Source organism: Chionomys nivalis, chromosome 3 (genome assembly GCF_950005125.1).
Source record: "Chionomys nivalis chromosome 3, mChiNiv1.1, whole genome shotgun sequence".
NCBI lineage: Eukaryota > Metazoa > Chordata > Mammalia > Rodentia > Cricetidae > Chionomys > Chionomys nivalis.
The window spans coordinates 75,653,615-75,681,029 of NC_080088.1; the positions used below are offsets into that span (position 1 = coordinate 75,653,615).

Sequence of the window (27,415 nt, forward strand, 5' to 3'; positions counted from 1 at the left end):
GGGCAGCTGGAGGATAGCAAGAATTTCACTTCACTCCTGTAAGTGAGCCTCCCTGCCCCACTTCAGCCCAAACTGCCCCAGCAGTGAGGGTGGGCAGTTCTATCTCCTCTCAGGCCTTCTGTGCCAGTGTCTGAAGGAGATGCTATGCTGGGACCCACCCTCGTTTCTCACCGCCCACAGTACCGCAGCCCAAGAGGCCACAGCTTAAGAAAAAGCTCTTTATTCCACGTCATCCAATATTTTACACAAGTAAAATAAAATTCATATCTCTATATACCGCGATCCGGGTGGGAGGCGGCGTTCTGGAACAAACGCCACCCCCGGAACCCTGTAAACATGATGGGGTGGAGATGGGGGTGGGCTGGTGGGGAGGCATCTGTCAGGGAGGGCCTGGCCTGCCCCACAGAACCTGTCCCTGGCTCTGGCTGGCGGCATGGAGGGAGACCCCATATGTACACACACCTGATGGCCGGTGGCTGGTCAGCAGGGTCCGAGCACTGTCCAAAGTACCAATGCAAGGCCCAGAGGAGCAAGGCTGCAGGCCAGAGCAGGCAGGGCACCTGAACCCTCTGCTTCCCCAGCTCCGCTGCTTCCACTTCCGGCCTGGCCCAGACGGCAGTGGCTGCGGGTGCGATTCTTTCTGGAACAACCTGGCCTCCTGCGAGGACCGGTGGTGGGCAGTCCCGGTGGCTCAGAACCCCCAGGCCGTAGAGCCGTCAGTGGAGGCTCTGCGGAGCTGGGCAAAGTCCCAAATGGAGAGTCATTGATGTGCCGTGGGCCAGAACCATTGCCTGGTGGCGTGTCACCAGGAGGTACCCGTCCCTTGAGGGCATTACCAGCAGAAGCTGGCCGCCCGGGTTCCAGCACTGAGGCTTTGTCTGCACCATCTGGCTGGCAGCACTTGGGGAGGCCCAGCAGCTCCTCGTCAGTGAGTTGGGTGGTCTGGAAGGGATGGAAGGGCCCTGAAGCCACAACACAGCCCTCTAGGTCATTGGCAGCCAGGCGCTTAAGATCACGACCAGCCAGGCGTGCGGGCAAGCTACAGGGCACCTCTGATGAGGACCCTCGGAACTTCTGCAGCCAGGCCCAGAGCGGACGGGCTCGGCAGTCACACACCCAAGGGTTGTCATTGAGTCGCAGGTACTGCAGAGACCTCAGGGGCACTAGGACCTCTGCGGGTAACATGGAGAGGTTATTGGCAAACAGGTAGAGGGTCATGAGGCGGCCAAGGTCCTGGAAGGCGTGTGGATGCACACGAGTCACATGATTCTGGTGTAAGAGGAGGCGGTCAAGACTGTGCAGGCCACGGAAAGCGTGCTCAGGCACGCTGGGGATACGGTTGCCGTGCAGAAAGAGGTGTGTGAGGTTGCCCAGGTCACGGAAGGCATTGTCGGGCAGCGCTTGCAGACTGTTGTCTTGTAGGTAGAGATACTGCAGAGCCGTCAGTCCACGGAACAGGCCGGAACCCAACTCCTGCAGGCCGCATCGGTCTAGGTGCAGCGTGTGCAGGTGGCCCAGGCCGTGGAAGGTGGTGGGGTCCACGGCACGGAGCTGTGCATTGTCACTGAGGTCTAGTTGCTCCAGGAGGGTGAGGCCAGCGAAGGCAGTGGCATCAATGCGAGCCAGTGCGTTAGAGTGCAACCACAGGATAGTGAGATTTCGGCATGAGTGGAAGCTGGCAGCCGGCACGTGAGAGATGCGGTTGCCGTGCAGGAAGATTCTCTGGCTGGAGGCTGGGATGCCTGTGGGCACAGCCTGCAGGCCCTGTTGGGGGCAACTTGTTGTCACCTTGGGCTCATTGTAGCACACACAAGCACCAGGACACGGTGCTGCTACCTGCCAGGCCTGTAGCCATAACACCCATGCCAGCAGCCGGCTTCCTGTAGACAGAGGAAAAGGTGATCAGAGAGGGGCTCTAAGAAGTGGAGGTTGACGCTGAAACCAGTTCTTCTTGGGTAGACCTCAGGGAACTGGGCAGGGCCCAAAGGCTGCCAACCCTGGGGATGGGGCTATAGAACCTCTCAGCCTTCCATGGCATACAGACAATATTAGGCTGTAAGTTGTCCTTGGAGGTACATATTCCACACTGGTGGCCATGTCTGCACCCCTAACTCACACACCTGCAGGCATGACTGGTGCACTGTAGCTCACTCCCATAGTGTTAGCCCAGCTGGTCATTAAGTCACATGTCTGAAGGCCTTCTGGGGTGGCTGCACATACCATCTCTGCACTCCAGAGCATACAGCCCCTGGGACCCGGCTGTTGTTTGTCTTTATCGGTCTTAGCTTTATCCTTGGTCTGCTCAAATCAGTCCCACCAGGCTACAGGCTAAAGAAGAAGGGGAATCTGAGAAACCCCGTAGGAGCAGTCTGAGACTCATCCCTAGGCCTGCCAGGTCCCTTGGCCCAGGAGCAGAGGAGGGGCTGAGGCTCACAATCCAGGCCTGCCCAGGCCCCTACAGCTTTAGATAACTCTGGCAGTTGGAATTATAGGGAACCTCCTCATGCCAAAATGGGAGCTATGCTTGAGCCCCTGAAGGGCTTTGTCTGTAGGGGTCTCCTGAGGCCTGGGGTAGGTCTCCTCACTAGCACCCCTGCTGTCTGAGGAAGAGGAGCCTGGGTGTGGGGCAGGTGGGGAGAGAGGACCTCTCTCAGGCCCCCAGGACAGGCTGCTCCCTCCTCCACACCGCCTCCCTTTTAAGCACTTCCTGACTTGGCTCTGAACACCTTCTGCAGCCTCCTCCACCGGCCTCATTCTCTGCTCCATCCCTTCCGAGCCTGCTTGCCCATCCCTGTTGGTTGCCACCCTACTTTCCTCAGTGGCCCCAAGGCATCAGGCCCCATCCTAGGTCCCTGGGCCAGATATACCTGGGTGTGACCAAGGACCTATGTACTCAGCAGCGGCACTAGGGCTGGGGTGCCACATTCCTAGGAAAAGGCTCCTTGGATTGTCACTGGAGCCCCATCCCTCTTGAATGCCGAAGGCTCTTTCAGGAGTGAGTCTATTAAAATGTGAATCCCCCTGGGAGGGTTATGGCTTATCAGCTAACACCGTCATTGACAGCTAGCACCTGTGTTGACAGCTAACACCTTACTTGGCAGCTAGCTAAGAGCAGGATTTTGCAGCCAGGAGGCCGAGGCTGGCAAACTGCTCGGAGTTGGGAAAAGACCAGGATCCAGCCTTCCCTACCCAACCTTGACCTCTGGGGACATCTACTTCACACTGGGCCCTACCACTGGGTCCTCTTCTGCATAGTGCAGTCTGTTGCTCAACTCTAGACCCCTCAGGCCAGGCATGCCTAACAGCTGGGCAAGCTTTCCGGCTCTGGGGCCCTCTTCTCAGCGACTTCATTCAGTGAGCCGGTTTGCTGAACCTGACAGCTACGATGGCAAGCCAGGCCCAGGAGCCCCCAATCCATGGACGCCTGTCCCTGCCCCGCCCCAGGCTGGACATATGTGGGCTGTACTTGGGCCTGAGGCTCTGTCTAAGCAGCTTCTCACATTCTCTTCTTACATGCCCTCCCTGGGATAGTGGGGTGCAGCTGCAATCAGCAGCCCTGATGCCTTAACTGCTGTCACAAAAGCTGGGTAAGTGGGGGGCCTTCATGCACCTAGGGCCAGACTGGAGATTTTACTGTCATGGATGACTGGGGGGCACGTTATCAGCCCTGCCATACCACAGACCACCTATTACCCACAGTGCCATGCTGCCAACTGGACCTCACATACACTGAAGGCACCACCAATCTCTGTTCCATCCACCACACCAGCGGTAGACTGTAGCTCCCAGTACTGAGGTGGCCCATTGACAGTTCAGCTGGGGTCACTGGGGGTCCAGGGCTGAGGTCGGGAATGGGAGGCGCGGCTATGTGCTCAGTCTCGTCAGGCAGAAGGTAAAAGACACAGCTGTGCTCCTGTTGGAAATCAACTTCTGAGAGGCGGCCCTTCTCACCCACTCTGTCAGCACAGGGGCTGGGGTAGGTTCTTCTGCCGTAGCCACAGTAATTGGCTCCTGCCTGGCCCCCCTTGGGGCCTGCCCGCTGGTCTCCATGACAACCCCTGCGCTGAGCAAGCATGAGGGGGCATTTTTTTTTTTTTTTTATGAGATAATCAAACCCAACTTTGCAGCATGGCTTGTGTTCACAGTAGGGGTTTGGGGAAACACCGGACACCTGACCAGGCGGCGAGGATGTTCCCTGACCCCACTCCAGGGCTGCCATATTCAGTGTCTCTCCGTCTGCCACCTTACACGGCCTGCGTTGGCTCATTCTTGTGGCTTCCGCAGTGCTTTGAGCCACAAGATCTCTGAACTTCAGGTCTGGACCCCTCCGTGCTCACTTTGTTCTCATTCCAAACGTGCCCGCAGATTTTCATCTGAGACGGCCTTCCTTCTGGGGAGCAGCCTGGCCCTCTCGCCTCCCTGAAGCCTCCACCTGCCACCCAGCCAGGCTCTTCCATGTTCCCATCCTCAGAAGGCGCCCAGCATGCACACATGGGCAGAAAGCGGTCCTGGGGAGGGGGCCCATCCATCTCACAGAATCCACATCAAGACCCCTTAGGACTCTGCAGCCACCTGAGTCAGCCTTACAAGCTATGCATGAAGTGGTATGTCTCCAGCTACACTGAAGTCAATTTTCATTGGACTTGTGTGTGGATCTCCTCCAGGGCTTTTCCAAGGGGAACACACTGGCTGTTGGAACTGGGTCACAGCTAGTGGCTTCTGGCTTAGCTCAGGTCATCTGGGCGGGGGCACAGGGATATGAGAAAAAGGGCACATGGCTCGGAGATTCCTCAGGGAGGGCAATAACTGAGTACAGACCCTGGGGTCCTCCTCCACTTGGGGCAGCCTGATCAGGCAGGATACAACCACTGGGCTACACCGGGCACTTGGCGTCTGTGCCAGGAGCTCTTTGGAGTCAAGAGCGCAGAATCACATTCACTGAGGAGGGATGTAGGGGAGAGAGATGGGAGAGATGGAAGGAAAGAGGAGCGGGGAGAAAGAGGAGGCAGAAAGAGGCAGGGGCAGAGGGAAAGAAGCCAGGGAACCAGAGGGTGTGAAGAGGGAAAAAAGGAAAGGGAGGGGCCAGGTGGGTGGAGGCTTCTGGGGCCTTGCCCAGCAGCCACTTGAGCCAGCAGGCAGGCAGGCACTGCTGAGGTCAGCAGCTCACCTCAGCAGCCCAGTGAGCTGCTGAGCTGAGATTGCCTTCTTTAGCATCTTCCCAGCCCGCTGCGTTCTTGCATTCTCTCCACCACCACCCTAGCCTAGCCTGACATCCCGTGGGCACGTCCTCTTGTCCTCACCTGATGAGGCCGAGCACAGTGCAGGCTGACAGCCTCGCACACCCAGGGCACAGACTTTCGTCCTTCTACCAGCCGGGTGCCCTTGGGTCCCAGTGTCTCTCTCAAAGACTACCCCCCACAGACTTTGGAGAAAGCCTCCCCGCCGGTACCAGTCAGTGCCACGGAGAATCACATTCTCTTTCCATCACCAGCATCTATTTACAGACAAGGAAACTGAGGCACTGAGTAGCAAAGCCCCGCTCCTACACTGCAGCAATTTAAAAGTAAGGGGAGGTAAGCATGGGGGTACGGGCTACCTGGAGGGTTGTCAAGGAAAGTACAGCCAGCTCGCGAGGGACAACTGCTATGTGGCCAGGGCAGCCAGTGGGGGCTGGATAGTTCCTGGGGCACAGGAATCTCCCATGCTATCTGCGCCTGGGAAGACATCTCCATGGGAATACTGAGCTGGGGTCAGAAGGCTGTAGAGGGGCTGGCCTGCTGAGGCAGCCCAGAAGAGACCACAGTTACAAGGCAGAACAGCTCAGCATACAAGACCAGAAATATCTCTGGGAGAGGGTGGCGGGACCCCTGTCATCCCCACACTGCAGAAAAGTCAAGGCACTTTTCCCTGGGCCCACTCCCGACTCCTGCCAACCTATCACTACTGACCCCTACCCCATCCGTACCCTCATATTCACTCACTTCTCACACACACACTGCCCACCTTCCGCCCATCCTTGGGCCCACAGACACGTGCAGTGACAGCTTACATTCGCACTGTCCCTCCTGGGTCCTCCAGGAAGGGGTAAGGGCAGGAAGACGGCAGTGACTTCCACAGAGGACAGACCACCCTGAGTCCCTGAGGTGTGGCCACCAGCATCTGTGGCCCTGTCCTGGTACCTTGAGGCCTCGTTCCTTATTGATTTTGACTATAGCGCAAACAGGCAGGCCAGGTCGATAATGGGTAAGGTCACTTACCACGGTCGGCAGAGATAAGACCGAAACTGATATGACTCAGGCCCAGCCATAAGCCATGGGGAAACTGAGGCCTCTAGAGCAGAGCTGTTAGAAACAGCTTTCGACTGAGTCAGGTCATCCTCTCGTCCTCGGCGACATCCGCCTGCCTCTGCCTTCCGAGTGCTGAAGTTAAAGGCGCGCACCACCATGCCCAGTTCTTTCATTTTTACTGAGACACAAGGACAGGAAGGCCCATGCCATCTTTTAACTTGTGATACTTTCATCTCAGTCTCCCAAGCAGCTGGGATTACAGGTGTGTGCTGTCAGTCTCTCCTAGGAATTTAGTTTTGGTCACAGTCCCATTACCTAAAGGGCTTCAGAGTCTCCCCAGGTCCAGCAATATATTCTACTCGTATATTTACCTCCCGACCCTACCCTGTGAACCCTGCTCTGTAGGCCTATGGTGCCCAGCACCTCAAGAATTGTCTGGCTGAAGCCTATCCCACTGGGACTCAATGTCCCTTCCCTGGCAAGAGGCTAGTGGCTCCCATCAGGTGGGAGCCTAATTACCTGCCTCCCACCCCCAGGCCTTTGCGGTCCTGCTGTTAATTTAATCCATCTTTCGGTCTAGGCTTCAGTCCCCAGGGACCCTAATGAGGAACCAACCAATGACTACATATCCCTACCATAGGTATCCTATGAAGGAGACCTCCTTAGGCCATAGTCTAAGCCCCAGAACTGTCACACAAATGCCACCACCCCCTCCTGCCCATGCTGGTGCTGCCCTGGATGGAGTGCTCAGCCTGGTGAGTCTATAGTTCTGCCTTCTGCCTTCTGTGCCTCATGTCTATTTTTGGGACAAGCATCCCAAACTGAGCCCTGGGTCTCCCACCCTATCTCTGAATCCGCTGCTGACCTGTGAGGCCCAGAATGTCAGCACGTGGTAAACATGAGACTAGGGTTGCACGCAGTGGTTATTTATACTTGGCCTCAACTGGGAGATAAGAACATATGCTAGGGGACAAGCGCTAGGGGTGGGCAGGGCAGACACAGAAATGTGTTGTGAGCACACGTGGCATGCAAAGCAGGATGGATGGCTTATAGAAGCCAGGATCCTTTGGGTGTGGGGCAAAACCGGGTTGGTACGAAGGGACTGTGTAGACCTCAGCACCTAGACAGGGGTCTGCTACCCTGCCATGGAGGAGGTAGGTGACACCTCCCACATGTTCTTGCACTTGTAAAACATAATTAACCAAACAGGGAGGTGGCCCCTGCTCAGGCTGAACATATATATATATATATCATGTGCAGGTCTTGAGATCACCATCAGCCTGCACCCTCTGGGACCCACCTATTGTGCCTCTCGGCCACTCATCAGGAGGGAAGCAGGCAGACAGGATCCACTGGAGAAGGTCAGTGAATGAAGCACACCCTCCTAAGCTGGGCTGCCCCAGAGACCTCTGTCACAGAGTCAGTGGCAGCAGCAAAGGAGGCAGGGAGTGCCAGTGGGAACAAGGGATCCAAGAGGGAGCATATAACCCTCTTCAGCTAGATGTTCCCATTGGAATTACCCTCCACAGCCAGAGCACTGAGTCCATGGAGTTAGAAGAAAGGCTGAGGGGCCCCAGGCAACCCTGCCCAAGAGCTGGCTGCTACATTAGCTGGTTGTTGGCATGCAGCCACATCTATGTGTTCATCCACGCTCCGTGGCTGCTTTCTGTCCAGTGACGCCGCACAGTGCATGGGTGGTCCACAATGCTGGGCCCTCTTACAGGATGTGCTTTGTGACCGAATGCCTGCTGTGTGCAGAGCTGCTATCATCACACTCATGGGGGCCCAGCCAAGGTCACTCAACCTCCTGACTAAAAGGAACCTGAGGGTCAGAGGACCATTCACTGGTCCTGACAAGCGCACGTGGCTGGGTGTGCTGAGCACAGTGTTTGCTCACCTTAGTGCAGGATAGCATAGAGGAACACTGGGCAAGATCAGCGTTTGAGGGGACCGGAGGCAGAGTGTGAAAGGGAAGCAGTGAATACTGAAATCCTGCTCAGGACATGGAAATCAAGTATCTTGCTGAGGACACTGTCAGCAGGCGAGAAATCAAGCATGTATAATAGAATACAACTTGGAAATCAAATAGGAAAGCAGAGGCAGGGGGCGGGATCAGGAGTTCAAGGTCAATCTGGCTACAAAGCAAGACCCTGTCTCAAAAATCCCCAAACAAGAGGGATGTAGTAGGGAACAACTTAATCTTGCAACTGGGAGTTGGAATCAGGAAAATCAGGAGTTCAAGGCCAGTTTCAGCTACATAGTGAGTTCAAGGCTATCCTGTCTTTTCTCTTTTCTTCTTCTTCTTCTTCTTCTTCTTCTTCTTCTTCTTCTTCTTCTTCTTCTTCTTCTTCTTCTTCTTCTTCTTCTTCTTCTTCTTCTTCTTCTTCTTCTTCTTCTTCTTCTTCTTCTTCTTCTTCTTCTTCTTCTTCTTCTTCTTCTTCTTCTTCTTCTTCTTCTTCTTCTTCTTCTTCTTCTTCTTCTTCTTCTTCTTCTTCTTCTTCTTCTTCTTCTTCTCAGGAGTTCAAGGCCAGTTTCAGCTACATAGTGAGTTCAAGGCTATCCTGTCTTTTCTTTCTTCTTCTTCTTCTTCTTCTTCTTCTTCTTCTTCTTCTTCTTCTTCTTCTTCTTCTTCTTCTTCTTCTTCTTCTTCTTCTTCTTCTTCTTCTTCCTGTCTTTTCCTTCTTCTTCTTCTTCTTCTTCTTCTTCTTCTTCTTCTTCTTCTTCTTCTTCTTCTTCTTCTTCTTCTTCTTCTTCTTCTTCTTCTTCTTCTTCCTGTCTTTTCTTTCTTCTTCTTCTTCTTCTTCTTCTTCTTCTTCTTCTTCTTCTTCTTCTTCTTCTTCTTCTTCTTCTTCTTCTTCTTCTTCTTCTTCTTCTTCTTCTTTTTTCAGAGACAGGGTTTTCCTGTGTAGCTTGGAGCCTTTCCTAGAACTTACTCTGTAGACCAGGCTGGCCTCGAACTCACAGAGACCTGCCTGCCTCTGCTGGGATTAAAGGCGTGCCCATTACCACCACTGGAAGGCCACCCTGCCTTAAAAGAAACAAACAAACAGGGGCTGGAGAGGTGGCTCAGCAGTTCCCAGCACTTGCTGCTCTTTAGAGGAGCCACTTTGGTTCCCAGCACTCACAGAGCAGCCCACAATCATTTTTAAGTTTAGTTCCCAGGGACCTCATGCCCTCTTCTGACCTCTGAGGGCATGAGGCATGCATATGGTTCACACACACACATGCAGGCAAAAAATTCATACAATTCAACTTTTGAAAACTTTTAAAAAGAACAAGACAAAGGGCCAAAACTGTTCATAAGAAAGATGGGCAGCTGTCTCAGGTATCAGGAGAAAGTAGCAACGGTCAGTTCCCATTTGCAAGGGAAGGAAATGGGGAACAAATCTAGGAGAAGTGAGTTTGGGATTGGCAGTGGCTTAGTTTAGGTGGGGGTCTGCTTGGGGGTTGGTCCTGCTATGCCAATATAACCACCTCCAGGACTTTACAGGGCTCTGATGACCTCTTTGCTACAACCTACCTCAAAAGTTCTGGCCATGTCCAACTGAGGCTTTCCTAATCCACTAACATCTATCCTTGGACTTGACAGGACCTGGGAGCTTGCACTTCCAAGACGTGAGCGCGTTAGCACTGATAAGATATTAAGAGTCTAGCCTTGGCTAACAGACATTCCAGTTAAGAACAAAGGTTTTATTATGGGTGAGAATACTTAGCCCAGGAAAGGTGAAAGCAGCACTTTTTGATAAGCAGGAAGGTGTGGACCACTTCTGAAGACCTAAGAACCAGCTACTTATGCAGACCCATGGGTCACAAACTGAAAGTGGGCAGGTATCTTCTGTCATCACCAATGTTAGCTTCTCCATCATCATCACGGTCACCACCACTATCACCTCTATGATCGTCACCACCACCACCAGTATTGTCACGAGCATCACTGCCATCGTAATCGCCATCATCACCGTGCCATGATCATCGCTGTCAATACCACACATCATTATCATCATCGTGGTGTTAGTCAGCTCTCTGTCATTGCCACAAAGTCTGAGTCAACTTTTTAGGGAGCTAAGGCCTATTTTGGTTCAGAGATTTAGAAGCTGGGCCCATGGCAAGGAAGAACATGGCAGAAGTGCATCGCAGAAGAAGTTGATCATTTCATAGCATCCAGGAAACAGAAAGAACAAGAAGGAGATGGGGTCTTATATGCCTTAGAAGGCACACATTCAATAACTTAACTTCTTCCTCTAGGGCCAACCTTCTAACTATTTTACCACTTCCTACCATGGATTAGGGCTAGATGGTCAGTACAAGAACCTCTGTGGGACATTTAGGATCTAGACTGGAAATTACCGCCATCACCACCATCACCACCATCAGCACCACCATTACTACCATCAGCACCACCATCACCACCATCAGCAGCACTATCGTCATCACTGCCATCACCACCATCATTACCACCATCACTACCACCACTACTATCAGCACCACTATCAGCATCACCATCACCACCATCAGCACCACCATCACCATCAGTACCACCATTGCCGCCATCACTACCATCAGCACCACTATCAGCACTACCATCACCACCTTCAGCACCACCATCAGAACCACTATCATCAGCACCATCATCAGCACCATCAACACCACCATCACTACTACCACAACCACTATCAGCACCACCATCACTACCATCAGCACCACCATCAGAACCACTATCATCAGCACCATCAGCTCCACCATCAACACCATCAGCACCACTATCAGCATCACCATTATCACTATAAGCACTATACCAGCTACAAACAAAGAACTTGTGTAGAAAACAGCCTGAGACAAGCTTGGAGTACACATGGAGAGCAGCCAGCTTCACACAAAGGCAGAGAATTACAGGCCAGTAAACAGTGGCTTTGTCCCAAGGAGGTTCCATTCCAGCATCAGAGGTTTGAAATCATTCAGGAGTGTCTTTGTTGAACAACTGTTTCCTAGAAAGGCACTGTCTCTGCCACCATAACTCCAACCTGACTGGAGGCTCAGGACAGAAGAAGAATGCAGGGAAGAAGGGAACATTCTTGAACAGCTCTCTCCTGAGGGTGTCCTGACCTCTCTATGGTACAACCCCCATGTGGTGGTTTGAAGAAGAATGGTTCTCATAGGCTCATATATTTGAATGCTTGGTAACCAGGGAGAGGCACTATTTGAAAAGATTAGAAGGATTAGGAAGTGTGACCTTGTTGGAGGAAGTGTGTCACTAGAGGTTGACTTTGAGGTTTCAAAAGCCCAACCCAGACTCAGTCTCTCTCTCTCTCTCTCTCTCCCTCCCTCCCTCCCCCTCCCTCCCTCCCTCCCTAGGAATCAGAATGTAGGTCTCAGATACTTCTCAAGCACCTTCCTGCCTGATGCCATATTCCCTGCCATGATGATAATGTAGTGAAACTGTAATCAAGCCCCCAATTAATTTTTTATACAAGTTGTTTTGTTCATAGTGTCTCTTCATAGTGAGAGAACAGTGACCAAGACACCCACTGTACAGTGAGTAGGTGGACATTACTTCTACTCCATACATAAAGGCCCTGAGGCATAACAAAACCCAATAGGGTACCAGTGAAGCCAGGGGACAAGGCACATAATTTAGGTCTCAGGATCCTCAGGATCCCTGCAACCTTACCCAAACCCCCAGGGATCACAGGGTAGAAATGGATAGCGACTGTGGCTTCCTTGATCCCCTGCAGCACATCACTCTTGGCCCAAGCCTTTTTCCTTGGGCTGGATGAGGGTTGAGGCTCAGATGTAGGCTCCACCCACCTTCAGAGTAGCTGGAAAGGAGACCAGGTCCCCTGAGCCTGTCACCACACCAGCAATGTGAAGATCATGCTGGGCCAGCACCACCTCTCCAGAACCCAGTGCCGCCTCTAGCCTGGAATCCCTACTGAGGTGTCCCTAGCCAGGCCTAGACTGAGGCTAGTGTCCTGCCTCCCCAGAGGCTAGCCTAGGGTCTGACACCCAAGGGCGTAGCCAGCCTGTATGTCCAGCCTGGGTCACTGTGAGTCAGGTGAGGAACTGGAAAAGGTGAGGCATGGTTCATCACAGAGTCTTGGAGCCACAGAACCTCTTTGGCTTGGCTGAACTGTTGTCTCTGCTGTGTGCAGAGAATGCTGGGTCTGTACTGAAGGACAGCCCAGCAGCAAAGCTATATCTAACACACACCCGGAGTTGCGTTCTGCCCTCTCTACAACCATCTTAGCAGGCATGTGTCCTCTATAGCCTGCCCACACCTTCCAAGAGACCTGCGCTCAGGTAGCATCAGCTGCTGTTGCTTCATCTCCAGGGACCACCGTCCTCCCTTCTCTGCCCACATAGCAGACTCAGTGAGCCATACACAGACACGTGTTCACTCCCCTCCAGAATGTTAGTGAGTGAGGAGCACATCCTATGGAGAGCAGGGCGTAGAGAAACATCCAGAGAAAGGGCTCTACGCTTGCCATATGGGGGAGGCCCAGGGCAGCTCCTGCTTGATGATTCAGAACCTGCCAGTTGGCATGTGCCATCTCAGCAGAACCCTGGACCTGCTTCTCTCAAAAAGGTGACCAGCAGCCACCACACAGGTGAAGATGGCGCCAGTGCAGACAACAAAGAAGGTTAATTCAAGAAGCAGCAGATGAAGGGTCATGGATAGCCAAAAAAATATGGGGATATTCTGATCAGTGCACCCAGGGATAGAAGAGATTTCAAACAAGAGCAGGGTGCTGTGACCAAGGAGTCACCAATGAACAAGAAAGAGTGTCTAGAAATTAAAAATAGAATTGCTAAAATTAAAAGAATCAATAGAAGGGTTGGAAAACAAGGTCAAGGAAATCTTCCAGAAAGAAAAACAAAAAGAAAAACTGAATGGGAGTCAATGGGCAAATATAGGTCGAATGTGTTTTATGGCAATTCTGTGAAGAGAAAACAGAAAATGGAGGATAAAAAATTTACCCAAGGACCTGGACCTTCGCTGGGTATTCATAGCAAACCTCAGACTCCCAGGGGCCAAAGACAGCTCCATTCCAGGAGGAAAAAGCTGGTCATAAGCAATGCAAGGTAGCACTAGAGCTCCCCAGAGCACGCTGGTCCCAGGTAACTGCAATGCTGCGAGACTCAGAAGAAACACTTTGAAAACAGGGAACTCTGGTCCCAGCCAGTCCAGCTTGAACACATCTGCACATATGGGAGGGCTCGGGTGGCCTTCACAATACCTTCCTTACAGGGGCATCAGCCAAAACAAAAACTCATCTCACAGAAGCTAACGTGCACCTCATGAAAGAAGAAAGTCATGGGGCGGCAGGACAAGGGCCTAGGATGGGACTCCGGAGGAAAATCAAAGACCTTCAACCTTGACCTAATGAAGACCTTGCTCTCCTAGGAGATGGAGCAAGAGGAGAAACAAACAACGAAATCAACTGCAACCCGAGGAACAAAGGAAGACACGTGAGAGAGGAGAGACAGTGCCTCTTCCTGAGTAGAGTCAAACATGGGTTAGAAAGTAGAGCTGGAGGGGCACAGAGCGCTGGCATCCTGAGGGGCCACGCTGTTCACTGGTGCAGGCTCCTGCTTAGCCGAGGGTGGCCGAGAATGTGCCTGGGTCTCTGACCCACTCTACACTCTTTATTACGGGGGCTTGAAGGGGTCCTCACAGGTCCAGCTCTGTAGCCACTCTTCCCTCCGACGACCCAGATGTCCCCGACAGCCACTGTACTCCGGTTTCACCCGGACACTTCACACGTGCCAGTTTCTTCTCACTGTCACGGTGCTACCTCCCTGTGCATGCTGCGGTCCCCATCTCAGGCTGTCGTGGGGAGTGTGGAGGCAGCCGAAAATCTGCAAGGGCCACATTGTGTTAGAAGTAGGACTGTAGCCGCTAGGCCTCATCCCAAACCTGAGCTTCTCTAGTTTTCAGATCCTAAACCTGCAACGAAGCCCACAGCATACAGACAGGGGCAATGTGAATAAGTAATTGCTCTTTTATTAACGAGTGATAAATTATTCCTATATGATTGTGTGTGATAACGCTTGCTTATTTGAAATCAATTTGGGATGGAAATTGTTGGCGGCTTCTCACCTGCGCGGGTGGAAGCCAGGCACTCTTGCCTCCCACAGAAAAGGAGGTCACTGTATTTTGGCTACATCCTGATACCGCTGAATTTAGGGTGCTGTGCCAAGCATCGGGGGTGGGGGGGAGGGTAGTGGCCCTGGGGCTGTGACGTCAGGGAGACCAGGTACCTCTAACCTCACTTCTGGGCAGCACCTCTGTCCGGGGTGCAACATAGGTCAGCTCAGACTCTCGCCTGGGGTAGTTATCCTGTGGCCTCTATCTGCACCTCGGGGTGGTTTTCCTGCAGCCTCTATCTGCAGCTTGGGGTGGCTATCCTGCAGCCTCTATCTGCAGCTCTAAAAAGCACAAAGCTCTGTTTGTAAAGTGATTGCTGGACAAATGTGAGGACCCAAGTTAGGATGCCCAACACCCATAGAATAGCCAGACATGTAGTGCAAACCTGTAAGTCCAGTGCTGGGAAGACAGGGACTGGAGGTCCCTGGAGCTCACTGGCCAGCCTGTCTAGACAAATTAGCAAGTTGTAGGTTTGTTGAGAGACCCTGTCTAAAAAGTAAGGTGAAAAGACCCCCTACCCAGTCTCCCTTTGGGCTGAGAAAGGATCAGCCTGGAAGAGTTCCCTCCCCAACAGGCCCTAGGCCCTACTGGGGACCCCTCTAGTGACCATAGCATGACCAGCAGTGTCAGTGGTCATCCTCAGACTAGCTGCATCCATCTCTCCCATGTAATCCTTGGGATCTGGGAACCCTGACTGTCACCTCCCACAGGTCACACCCAGAGCCCATTGCCCAGCTATAGCATTGCTCAGACCACTCATGGCTGTCACTATCAAGCCTCAAAAACCACTTAACTTACCCTTTTCCTGGTCGTTTCCTAATGATTCCACAAAACATGCCTTTATTCCGTTCCCTCCCTGAAGCCCAAGGCAAGAGCATCCGAGATCCTCTGCCTCCGGTGCTCCTATTCCAACATGGAGGCCTATAACCAGGTCCTACTTCAGCACATCACCTTGGGAATGCATATTTACAACTCAGCATTCACAAGGCAACCGCATCCTCCCTCCACGGAGGCCCCACCCACTCCTCAGCTGTTTGGGGTGGTTGCAGCAGGCACTGGTGATCATGACTTGGCCAGTAGGTGTCAGGGGTTAGTCCAGGTCTGACTACACTCATCTCTCCCATGTGACCGGTAAGGATTTGGAAGGCAGCAGTGAGACCAGGTCACCCTTAAGTCCACTTCGGTCATCACTGATGCCTCATGAGCTGGGTTTCTTACCTGAGAGGCAGGAGAGCTGGACCCAGGGTGGCACACCCGTAAACCACACTCCAGGGTCCCTACCATCCACCCAGTGCCAAGGTTCCCACTTTGCCTCACAGGCTGACACAGGGCTGGACAGACCTAGATAGTCTCTGGGCACCAAGAAGGCAGAACCACGGCTTGGACAAGCATGCAGTAGGAGCTCTATGTATGTTTGCCCCATGCAGCCACCTGCTCACTACGGGAAAGTGTCAGACTTTGTGTAGCTGTAGAGACAGTATCCCCCGAGGATGCGACCAAGTACTGAGGTTCTGAGTGGCCCTCAAGGGTCGCTTCACTTCCGCTATGGAGAGATGTTTGCACTGTCCCTCCCCACCGTCACTTTTATTGATTTATTTATTTTTGAGATATTGTATTGCACTGTAGGACATATTAGTTTAGAATTTATGTAACCCAGGCTGGCCTCAAACTCATGGTAATTCCCTGCCTCAGCCTTCCAAGTAGTGGAATTATAGCATGAGCTACTATGCTCAGCTTCCCCCAAACATATGCTGAAGTCCCAACCCCAAATGTGACTTTGCTTGCTTGCTTGCTTGCTTATTTTGAGAGCACCAGAAGCCTAGGTTCTCAGATGCTCTTGCATTGGGCTTCAGGGAGGGAACAGAAAGGGGCCATGTTTTGTGGAATCATTAGCACTACGACCAGGAAAAAGGTAAGTGTTTTTTGAGGCTTCATAGTGACAGCCATGAAAGGTCCGAGCCAGACACTGGGTGTGACAGCCTATAATAGCCTGGGACTCTATTTTATTTTCCCTTTTGAAATGTTTGTGTTTGTGGGTATTTTGCCTACATGTATGTCTGCGTACCACGTGGGTACAATGCCTCTAGAGGCCAGAAGGGGGCGTCAGATCTCCTGGGACCAGAGTTACAGATGGTCATGAGATGTTATGTGGGTGGGGACCCAGATGTGGGTCCTCTGGTAGGGCAGCCCATGCCCTTAACTACTGAACATCTCTCCAGCCCCAGCCTGGAACTCTCAATCTTTCTGCCTTGCTTAAAATGTCGGCACTTTAGGAGTGTGACCAGTATTCCCGCCCTGTGATGTGATGGTGTTTGAGAGGTTAGTGCGAGGTGCTTAGGGCTGACACCTCAGGATAAGGTCTGAAGGGCAAGGCTTTGAGATGGACTAGTGGCCTAGAACAGAGCCCAAAGAGGCCATTGGCTGCGTAAGAAATCCATCTGCCAGTCAGGAACAAGCAGCTCACTAGAATCTGACAGCGTTGACACTCTGATCTTGGAGTCGTAGCCTCTAGAACCGAGAGAAAATTAATTTCTACCATTTGTGACGCCCAGTTTACGGTATTTAGTTACGGGAGTGTGAGCTAATACAGCCTCCTTCTCAAAACTTTGGAGTATCTTTTCAGATTTTCAGCCATGAGTGTGATCTGGCAAATCCAAAATGTTCCTGGCGTGTTCTGGTTGGTCTTGTGCCGATACCACAGCAAGCAGAAAGAGAAACAGCCCAGCAGCCGTGTGTCCTGGGGTCTCTGCGGACCACAGTCTTGGAGGGCAGCCCTGAGTCTACCAGGGTTCGAGAGCCCTAGCTCCATTGTAGGGGCGGGAAGGTGCCTCAGGTGGGGTCTCCAACCTCTGAGTTTATTCTTTCATCTGGAAATAGAGGTCAGAAAACCTACCTGGCTCTTGCAGGACCGGTGCCCCGTGGCTGCACAAGAGATGCCCCAGCCCACCAGCTCTGAACTGCCAGAGGCACTTGGCCTCTCCCTGAGGAACTGTTCTCACCCTGTGGAGGAGAAAGCCCAGTTCCACCTTTCCTTTACCTCCTGCAGGCTTTGTTCAAGTGACTCCCTCTTGGGCAAGCCTACCTTGTTTCCAGACCCATGGCCTCAGGGAGGCTCTTATCGCCAGAGCTTTACCCAGCACTTCAAGGAGGCTGGATCCCGCCCACTCCTTCACCACTCCTGGCCTTATTAATGCTCATCTTCAGACCTACAGGGGCTTCTGTGGAGCCCTCTGGAGTCAGAGCCCACAAGCTCTGTCCCTGGGGCACTAGGGTCCTGGGCATCAGCTAGGCCAGAGAAGGTCTCCACCACAGGTGTTCCCAGGCAAGGCAAGGACAATGAACCCCCACAACCTGGTCAGAAATGAGGCTCTGGGCTGAGTCTCTCCCTCCCTAACTATCTGCCACCTCAGAACCACAGATAGCAAACCCTGCCCTCCCAAGGACTGTTACCAGCTGAATAAGAGACAGTCTATGACCTGAGGGCCTGGGGAATCCCTGGGAAGTCATCTCCTAGACTTTGGAGCTTGGTAGCTGTCTTGGGGTAGGGAGTGCCTTAGCCAAAGGGGTGAGGCGTGGGTTAAGCTGGTGGTGGAGATGCTGGGACCAACAGGGACTTGAGTGTCTATGCCACTGCCCATGGAGTTGCTGGATGGACTGAGACCCTATGGGAGGTGGGAGTGGAGCAGGCTTCAGGGTTAGGAGAGCTCTGAAGAGGTCTGATGCCCCACCGCCACCCACCCACCTTGAGCCACCTCGTTGTCAGGCCATGGCTCTGGGAGCGGGTGAAAATGGACTGCATTAGAGCCACCATCTGTCTCGGCCGTGATGGGCTCTCGCTCCTGACATCCAGGAGGTATGTAGATGGAATATCTTTATGGGAAGAGTTTTTCTTTGGCCAATTTCGACCAGGAAGCCAGATACTTGTCACACCTGTCCCCGTGTCAGCCTCTGGCTGACATAAATTGGGGCCGAGGCAGGGAGATGAAAGACAGCCTGGACACGGCCCAGTGTGCAGGGACCACGTGTCAGGCCGCAGAGCACACAGAGCCACGAGGATGTCCTGCTGGGGCCGGGAGCACTGAGTTCCTCCTCTGCCTCCTCCTTTCCCTGCCCAAAGGTCAGCCTGCCCTGGCACCCCCTGCCTCCTGTGGAGCAGGGAGACATCTGCTCGGACACAGTCAGCCCCCTGCCCCTGCTGCAGCTCCAGTCCTACTGGAAGGGGAGGACCCCACACAGAGGGCAGGCCTCAGGGTTCCCATCGGCTCCGCTGGCTCCCACATTACACCTTTCTCTCCTTGGAACCCAGGACAGCTCGGGGAAAAAAGATGTTACAAAGATGTCGAGGTCTCCACTGCCTGGCACAGGGCTGGCCTGTACCTGGGGATGCCAGGAAGACTGGTGAGAGAAAGGAGAGGCCAATGCTACCCAAGGTTTTCCTGCAATGGGAACCTGTCCACAGCCAAACCTCACCATGTGGGCAGCCCAGGGCTTTACCAAGGGCAGGGCTAGGATCGTCCCAGAAGTATACCCAGGACCACAGCCCTCATGGCCATACAGGTAGGCAAGGGACAGTCTCAGTGGGGAACACCATCATGCTACTTCCTCAGACAATGCTGAGTTGATGTCTATGGCCCTCAAGGGAATCTGAGAGGAAAGCCCTGCCAGGCTCCCAAGTCACCTCATGGGGGCAGGGGCACCAGCCCGCTCTGCAGTGTCTAAGGATGGGGGTGCGGGATACATCTCAGCCAGGCCAGGTGAAGAGTGAGAGATTTTCAGGGGAACATGACAGAGATCCATGAAAGGGAACTAGCTGCTGATCAGGGCAGTGTGGAGGCGGAAGTAGCCATGAGCACTGCAAGTGGCACATTCCAGGTGACCTTGGGCTGGACTGTAGCCCTCTCTGGACGACCTTTCTGGAGGCTGGCCAGGCTCAGGACAGCAGCTACCCTGTCTTTTATAGAACTCTGTTTGCAGTCACAGTTTTGGGGTCCACTGCCTGGCCTTCTTCCAAGGACCAAGTAGGAATGCAAGCAGGCCCTCTCACAGCTCGCCAGAGTGGAGGTAAGAAAGCCTCCAAGCAAAGGAGGTGCTACTCTCCGGTCAGCTACGCTCCTGGGGCCAGGCTCCTGCCCAGGGGCCGAGCTGTGCCTCACATTTCTCAAAGGTATGAAGACATGCCACCACCCTGAGCCCCGGCGGAGAGCCTAGCTTCTCTCTGCATTCCCCATCATGCCCTCTCATCCCAGTGACCATGCTCCCCTCAAGCCAACTGGCAAGGACTCTCTTGGCATACAGGATATGGGGGGCAGGGCTGCAGATATGGGTTCTCCCTGTACCCTCAGTGCTACACACTGGCTTCTAATCAGGAGCTCACGAGGCCCACATACCTATTCCCACTTTCGTCTAGGGGTGGGCCAAGGGTAGGTGGGACCAATCCAGAGTCAGAAGAAGTACAGGAACTGGGGACAAGGGCTCCAACGTCATCACCAGCCTGTCTCCACAGCCAGTTCCCTCGGTCTACGCCGGAGGCACAGGAGTGTCGAAGCCTGCTGGGAGGAGTCCCATCATCCGGATGACCAGGAACTGGCCGGCATGGCAAAATCAAACTCCTTGTGGCCAGCTGGCTTTCACCAGCATGTCCACCTTCACACTGTCCACATGCCAACAGGGAGGCTCAGCAGCCAGCATCCGCCTTTGGGTTCTGGAGACCTCACCTGCAGCCATCTTGGCCAAGTAGCCTGCCCTTGACTGCCAGTCCTGAGGGCCACCAGCTTGGACATTTCCCAACAGATACAGGGGCAAGTAAGTGGCCAGGAAGAATGTGACTCTTTGCTGATACTGGACCCCCTCTACAGCTATTTGTTGGTGTGGCTGCCCACTGCTTATGCTCCCTAAACCCTCATGCCAGGGTGGGGCTGCTTGGAGCATGTGGAGATGGGGAGGCAGGCACCAGAAACCCAGCTGACAGAGGGTTTCCCATCAAGGGTGGAAGATATTCCAGCCCACCCTGAAAACAAATCAGCAAGACTTTGGGGGCAGCCAGGGGAGACTTTAGGTAGGCTCAGAGGCTACATGACGGACAAAGAGCCTGGGGGGAAGGGAGGGCATCTGTGCCTATGGGCCAGGGAGGGGTGGCTCTAAGATGGGCTTGCAGTGAGGCCTTGAGGGAATGGGCAGGGGTCAGGTTGGACACTGAAAAGGAAGAGGCACAGACTCTGGGCTTGGATGTTGGGTGTGGAGGATGTGACACCATCTGTCTGAATCCAGGGAACCTGGGATGCTCAGTGGAACACAGCTGGGGAACTGAGGTATCACTTGGGAGGCAGCTGGGTATTAGCAAAAGTGAGCAGCCTCGCTGGTGTGAGCAAGTGCCCAGGTGCCTGTCCACCTCTGCATCACCTAGGAGATGCTCAAGCTGGCAGCCCTAAGGGCAGTCCAGTTGCCTAAGATGGGTGCAGGCTGAGCGGTCTTGGGCACTAAGGACTTCAATTGGCCACACTAGGCTGGTACTTGGCAAGGAGACAGTTACTGTGTATTAACTACTGCCAGGCTGAGGGGGACCTGACACAGTGGATTTCCAGACGCCGTCACCTCTTTCTTTCTTGTGCACCTATGGTGTGCAGGGCCTGCTCCTGGTCCAGCTGCCGAGTGATGCCACAAGCCAGCTCCACCGTTACCACTCATGGCACCTATGCCAGCCGCCATCTTCCCCAGAGAACAGCACCTCTAATTGAGGAGGACTCTGTGTTTTCCCAGTCCGTGGAGCTCTAGGCTGGAAGCACCACCTCTAGTAAACAACCACAGATTACAGACGACACCTCAGTGACCAGCAAAGAGCAGCGAGGGCCAAGGTCACACAGCAAGCCAGCACCGCAGGCGCTGATCCTATAGCTGCCTGGCCTCGGGGGTGGGGATGGGACACACTCCTGGCAGGTTCCCAAGCTGGCCCCAGCTGGGCCCTGGCAGGAGGGTGAATAAAGTCAACATCTTAGCAAGGTCACAGTAGCTGGGACAAATCGAGTACACAGTGTATTGCAGGCAGGTCAGGGACAATCTGAGAGGGCTCCCAGGAGGCAGCGAGCACCCTAGAGCCTAACTCTGGTCTGAGACCCTGGGTGCTCTAACATGCTCAGCCCCACCCCCTACCTCAGTGGGCCCCTCACCCAGCTTCAGCCTTTGCCTGACATTTCCCGTGACATTTGCTGCAAAGAAATAGAGTCATAAATCCAAAGGTTAAATTTGCACATTGCCTTACAATGCCAGGAGAAACCTGTCCTTCCATCCACCAGGTGCCCCATGGGTGGAGCTTGGTGTGGGACGGCCTACGCATCCCCCTGACCCCTCCACCCCCTGCAAGGAACCCCATCACTTTTTCCCAAAATGGCATGGAGTTTATTGCACGGTTTGCCCATTGGAGACGCCTGCCCCATCTGAAACCAAGGCCCAGAGATGCCCTGTGGGAAAGGCGCTGCACAGGTGGCTTCCCCCAGCCTACCCCAGATTCAACCTTAGCACCTTTGTTTGAAGTCCTACAACATTCCATGAAACTTTAATTCCCAGGAGGGCCAAAGAGCACTCTCAGGCAAGTTGTTCTCAGCAAGGCTGTGTCAGCTCGCAACACTTCTGCATCCCACTCTACCACCTCCACGTGCCAGCGTGCCGAATGGGGCGCACTGCCTGCCAAGCCCACTTGGGTCAACATAGGGAGGCCCACTTCTGCCTGCTCAGCACCTCCCCCAAAGACACTTGGGAAGGCGTGCCAACAACCCCCACTTCTTGACTCCACTTGCTGGGGTCTGGCTGCCCTGGGGGAAGATGTGGGGATGCACGGGGACAACCTCAACTACCTCAAAAGCAGACAAGGTACTAGGAGCTATGTGAACACGGCTAGAGAGAGGCGACCCCAAAGGGCCAGCTGAAGAGATAGGCACCCTTACAGCTGGAATCCTGGTTTGCTTACCATGTCACCCACCTGACTCAGATGGTTGGGGGTGGGGAGGGGCAGAATTAAGCCCTGGCTGGAAGTTGGCCCAAGTGTGTAGGAAGGGGCACACATCCTGGCCCTGACGAGGGTTTGTCAGGATGTATAAGGTGAATTGCATGGCTGAAGGCAATGCAAAAGGCCAAGGTAGGTTTAAATGAGTACATTTTGGTGCATTCTCAGGAAGGGATTCCACACTCACCATTTCAGCATGATTCACAAGAATAGTTCTCGATGTGCAAAGTGTTTAAAATACAGTGACAAAAGAAGAAACTGCAGTACCAAACACCGGGTGTGATGGGACCTAGCTAGGCCCACGCACTCCGGGGACAGGCAGGGAGATGGAGGTGCGTGTCCCCCTACACCCGCTATTTGGCTTCCACTGATGGCTATGTGGTCACCTGGCCTTCAATACATTTAATCCTAGAATCAGTGAGGTAAGGATTCGCCCCCTTCATCGTCTGATCGGAGTAGGATCTGCAGGCCACAAATGAGCGAGTGATGGAGGATGGTGAGCAATGCAGCATCTGGGATTTGGCCACGTGGATGGCACAGGTGACCTTGGCTGCATGTAGCCAGGCCACAGGGCAGGCATACTGAAGGGTGCAGAGGGTGCCAGGCTCTAAAGAGACAGGCAGAACAGCCATACTGGCTCTTATGGATCTGAGGGTCCAGGCCCTGGCTGGTGCTGAGAGTCAGGCAGCTCTGCCTGGGGTTGAAAGTCGGGGCTCACAGAATGGGGGGAGACTAGCATGAACGTCACTGACCAGGCACAAGGCAGTGCCAGGAGCCTTAGTAACTTAGGACAGGGTCAGGTCCTTCTCATAGACTTCTCCCATAACGCGCGCGCGCACACACAGCAACGTCTTCCTTTTCCTGACCCCTTTCATGGATGCACAGCCTGAGGCTCCTGGGAGACTTTCTAGCCAAAGCCCTCAGAAGGGCTTCCTCTGCCTCCTTTCCCAGCCGAACCCCTCCTCTCCCAAGGAGGGCATGGTACCAGAAGGCTGGCAGGCAAAGATGCTAGAAGCTGGAGATAGACGCAAGAGGGAGGCATGATCCCACAAACCCTGCCCCTCCCAGACAACTTACCACTTGTTACAAACAGCAGCAAGCCTGGGTTTCTTCACAGCCAACGAGCCAGGCTGAGCCCTCCAAGAGAGTGGGCTAAGACCACCTTCCAGGACCCTGGGCCAATCTCGGGGTTCTCCTCCTCTTGCTGTCCCCTTGCTAGATGACCCCTACTAGCATGTCTCTAACCCTATCACCACATGTCAGCTCAGTAGGGCTACTAGGGCCTGTTGATACAGGGCAGAGCCCCAAGCTTACCACCATCACGCTGTCTGCTCACAATATCCCAACATATCTTCCAGGAGGAAGGAGGGGCTTAAATTGGCAGGAGTCCCAGGAAAACCCCTGACTAGGAGTTGAAAAAAACGTATTTGGGGAATTTTATAGCAGAGATGCTGGGGGCCCAAAACTCCTAGAAAAGCAAGGTTTGGTGGCTGAGACCCAGCCTAGGCTCTATGGTTACACCCGCCTCAGACAAAACAATAAAAACTCCTTGGAGCAGGGCATGGTGTCACATGCTGTTAATTCCAGAGATCCGGTGGATCTCTGAGATCAATGCCATCCTGTTCTACATAGACCCTGTCTCAAACCATGACAGGTCCCACGCCCAGGAGTAACTAACCAACGAAAAATGGACCCTTTTTGAGCTCTTTTTTTTCCATCACACTGATTTTTCTCTTTCTTTTGTTCATTTTGATTTTCATTTTTTGGTTTTCGTTGTTTTCCTGAGTTTTGTTTTATTTTGCTTGAAAAAGAGAGAACATGAAGGTGGGTTGGTGCAGAGGGCCTGGTAGGACGACGGGAGAAGGGAAATAATATTATAAAATATATGGCATGAAAAATTAAAACAAACAAAGCCACCTCCTTGGGAAATGTGGGTAGACCTCACTGGGCATCAGCTTGGAAATGCATGCCCCCCAACAACCTCAGATTACCAGTAGCTGAGACAGGGAGAAAGCTCTTTAAGAAGATGCATTGGCAGGCCCAGCAAGCTCCTCTTTGCCAGGAGGGACCTTGTGCAGACCACACCTGGTTGAGGTCCTGCCATGGAAGGACACCTTCTTCCCCTAGGCTGGAGTAGGACAAGAGATGGGAAGGCAGGTCTGGGCTTAACAAAGGCAGTGGCAGGTTGTTACCCACACACCTGAGCTAGGTGAGCACTACAAAGCGGAGCACCAGAAGGTCACCAGGCTGGACCAACAATATGCTAAAGGCAGAGCCTCCCGGAGGCCATGCTGGGTCAGATTGCCCCAGTTGGCGGAGCTGCAGAGGCAGCCAAGTGTGCCCTGGCTTACACCCCTCTATTGTGGTGTTGACCTCGAACTAGGAAAAGGATCTTTTCTACTCAGGTAGATTCCAGCCCACCATAGGCCACCACTGCCCCCGCCCTGGCTGGTGGGAGAGTGGCTGGAAGATCCAGAACCTCACAGCTTGGGCTGGGGCCACTGAACCAAACCCTTAAACACATTCCCGAAGTCCACAGCCCTCCTAAGTACACAGGGGCACCCACACCTAGAGGCAAACTGAAACATGAATATGCGCTTACAGGCATACATGTGGTCATGAACACAATCACATATGTGCAGATACATATCATTTTACATACACGTTATTGCACAAACAGACCCACACACTGTGAAGGAGACTCCAGGACTTGCCCCTCCGTCTGTGGGTCCAGCTGCCCATAGCCTCCCTACTCCAAACCTCAGCAATATTTGCATGTGAGTGGGTCCTGCTAAGGGGCCCCAGCATGTGCTAAGCATGAAGATCACAGCAGGCAAACTGCTTAAATGCATCTGTGGTCATAGGTATGTAGGTAGGAATGAGGACCCTTAGGATCCCCTCCCCATGTGTACCATAGTGTTTACGCATGTGCACACTAGGGCAGATTTAGTATGAGTGTGCACTGGAGGTGTGCAAGACTATATGTAGCCCACACAGACACGTGCAAAGAAACGTGTGTGCAGCCTGCGGCACCACGGACATAGCAGGGTAGATAGGGTGGGCACCTGGGGAAGGAAATGTGTTCACTCTACTCCAGATTCTCCAGGTAAGGCATGCCCAACCTACACGAAGCCCATTCTCCCTTGCCCCTACTGAGGGGACTTCGCACCCAGATGGGAGGAGGGATCCCACAGGGCTACCAGGGAGGGGGTGCTTTAAGCACCAACGCCCCTCAATGGAGCCTCTTACTCAGGAGCCCTCCCGATCTCAGAGAAGGAGGCATTGCTCTGTGTGTGTGTGTGTGTGTGTGTGTGTGTGTGTGTGTCCTCCTAGCTACCTGCCCCAAGAACAGAGCTGGGATTGCCCTGTCCCCCACGCCCTCTGCTGCCGCCGACACCTCTATTCATCCCTATTCCGTTTGACCCTAAAGAAACAGCTTCTGAGAGGAGTCCACCGGGCAGGCGAGATACCCCATCTTGGTCCGGTGCCCACGTTTCTGTAAACCCCTCTTATTAACCCATTCACCGCCTGCGCGCTCGCAGGTGGGACCCCGCCCTTCCAACCCGCAGCTTCCACCCGGCCCTGGTCCAACATCTGGAACCTCCGACTCGCCATCCTTGGCCCCGCCGTCGCCGTCAACTTTCCCGCAAAGCCGCAACTTTTGCGGCTGCCGCGGGCTCCGCCCTCTCGGGGCCCAGTAGCTAGCGGCCAGCGCGCGGCGTGGCACTGCGGTGGCCCTTAGGAGCGCCCAGTGACCTGTCCCCGGCTCTGGCAGCGCGGGCCATGCCCTCGCCCCCGCCGCCCCGCCGCAGCCCGGCTCTGGAGCCGCGCGGACACTCACCTCCGGAGGACGCCCTCTTCATCTTCGGGGTCGAGCGGGGCGCGTCGGACACTGGAAGCGGCTTTGGGGCGGGCGCCCGTCTGCGCGCGGCCGGGTCCGCATCCAGGCGCCGCCGCTCCGGCCAGGTCCCGGCCCGGCCGCGGGACGAGGCACGGGCGCTCCGCTCTACCGGGCCGGGCTGGGTTCGCGGGTTGCGGGCACGCAGGGCGAGGGCGGCGGCGTGGACTGGCGGGGCGCTCGCAGCGCGGGCCGGGAGAGGATGAATGTTTTATGGGATCATGTGGTTTGACGCGCGGAATCCGCCCGGTTTCCCCGCCGGCCCGGGTGGGGCGGGGCTGGGGCGGGGCCTGGCGCCGGGCGGGGCGCTCACCTGGGCGCGCGGCGCGGGCGCGAACCGGTGGGTACCGGTGCAGGCCCAGCCGGCGGGCGGCGGGAGGGGAGGCGAGGGTGCCTGGCGCTCGATCCAGGTGGCAGAAGGCGCTCAGCCACCCGGTGCACGGGCCACGCGCGGCCCCAGACAAAGACGGCGCATTCCTGAAGAGGCGGCGGCCCCTGCAGGCGACCGCAGGCACCGCGTCCCGGAACGGGCCGTGGGCGCGGGCTTGAGGGCGTGGCGGTCCAGCCTGGCAGAGTCGCAAAGGGAGTCCTGAGCATCGGAGGGGCGCAGCAGGCCTTTGCGTGACCCGTCTCCTGCTTGCCCCTTAAATCCCTTTGCTTGAGGACTGTCCTCGGCGACTCGGTAAGAAAAACTGAGAGGCGAGGCTAACAGTACAGCAGTGTTCCCCTCCCCAGCTTTCTAGGCCTCTCTAACCCCATGCCCCAGGGAGGGCACTCGGGCAATGTCTTACCCTGCCTCTCTGCACGGCTCCCAACTCTTTCCTTTTTGCGATGGAGATTACAGCACCCGAAGACTCCTCTGGACCCACCCTCCACCAAGCCAGACCAATATAAGGCCAATAATCCTAATGGTCCCCTTCCCCCAACACACACACACACACACACACACACACACACACACACACGCCCCATCTCCCATTGCTGCGTGGGTGCTCTACCTGGAGTTCTTAAGTGCATTCTGGGGGACGTCCGCTGGCTGCCAGGCCATTGTCTGTGTTTCTCCTGCACATGATCCAGCCTGGGAGCTG

The 27,415-nt window shown here is 54.3% G+C and overlaps 1 protein-coding gene across 1 annotated transcript; it reads right to left on the reverse strand.

The window, feature by feature from the left end:
- Positions 1-204: 204 nt before the first annotated feature.
- Rtn4r (reticulon 4 receptor) lies at positions 205-26,554 on the reverse strand. The gene is made up of 2 exons (XM_057764457.1): positions 26,271-26,554; positions 205-1,880 (listed from the first exon to the last, which is right to left on the reverse strand). The coding sequence occupies exons 1-2, from the start codon at positions 26,290-26,292 to the stop codon at positions 481-483; spliced, it is 1,422 nt and encodes a 473-aa protein (XP_057620440.1). The 5' UTR covers positions 26,293-26,554; the 3' UTR covers positions 205-480.
- Positions 26,555-27,415: the final 861 nt, after the last annotated feature.

What these genes read in the sequence shown, in the direction of transcription:
- Rtn4r (XM_057764457.1), bottom strand. Translation starts at nt 26,292, where the DNA reads ATGAAGAGGGCGTCCTCCGGAG. An exon ending in GAAGAGGGCGTCCTCCGGAG is followed by an intron (nt 1,881 to 26,270) that starts GTGAGTGTCCGC and finishes CTCTGTCTACAG; the next exon opens with GAAGCCGGCTGCTGGCATGG.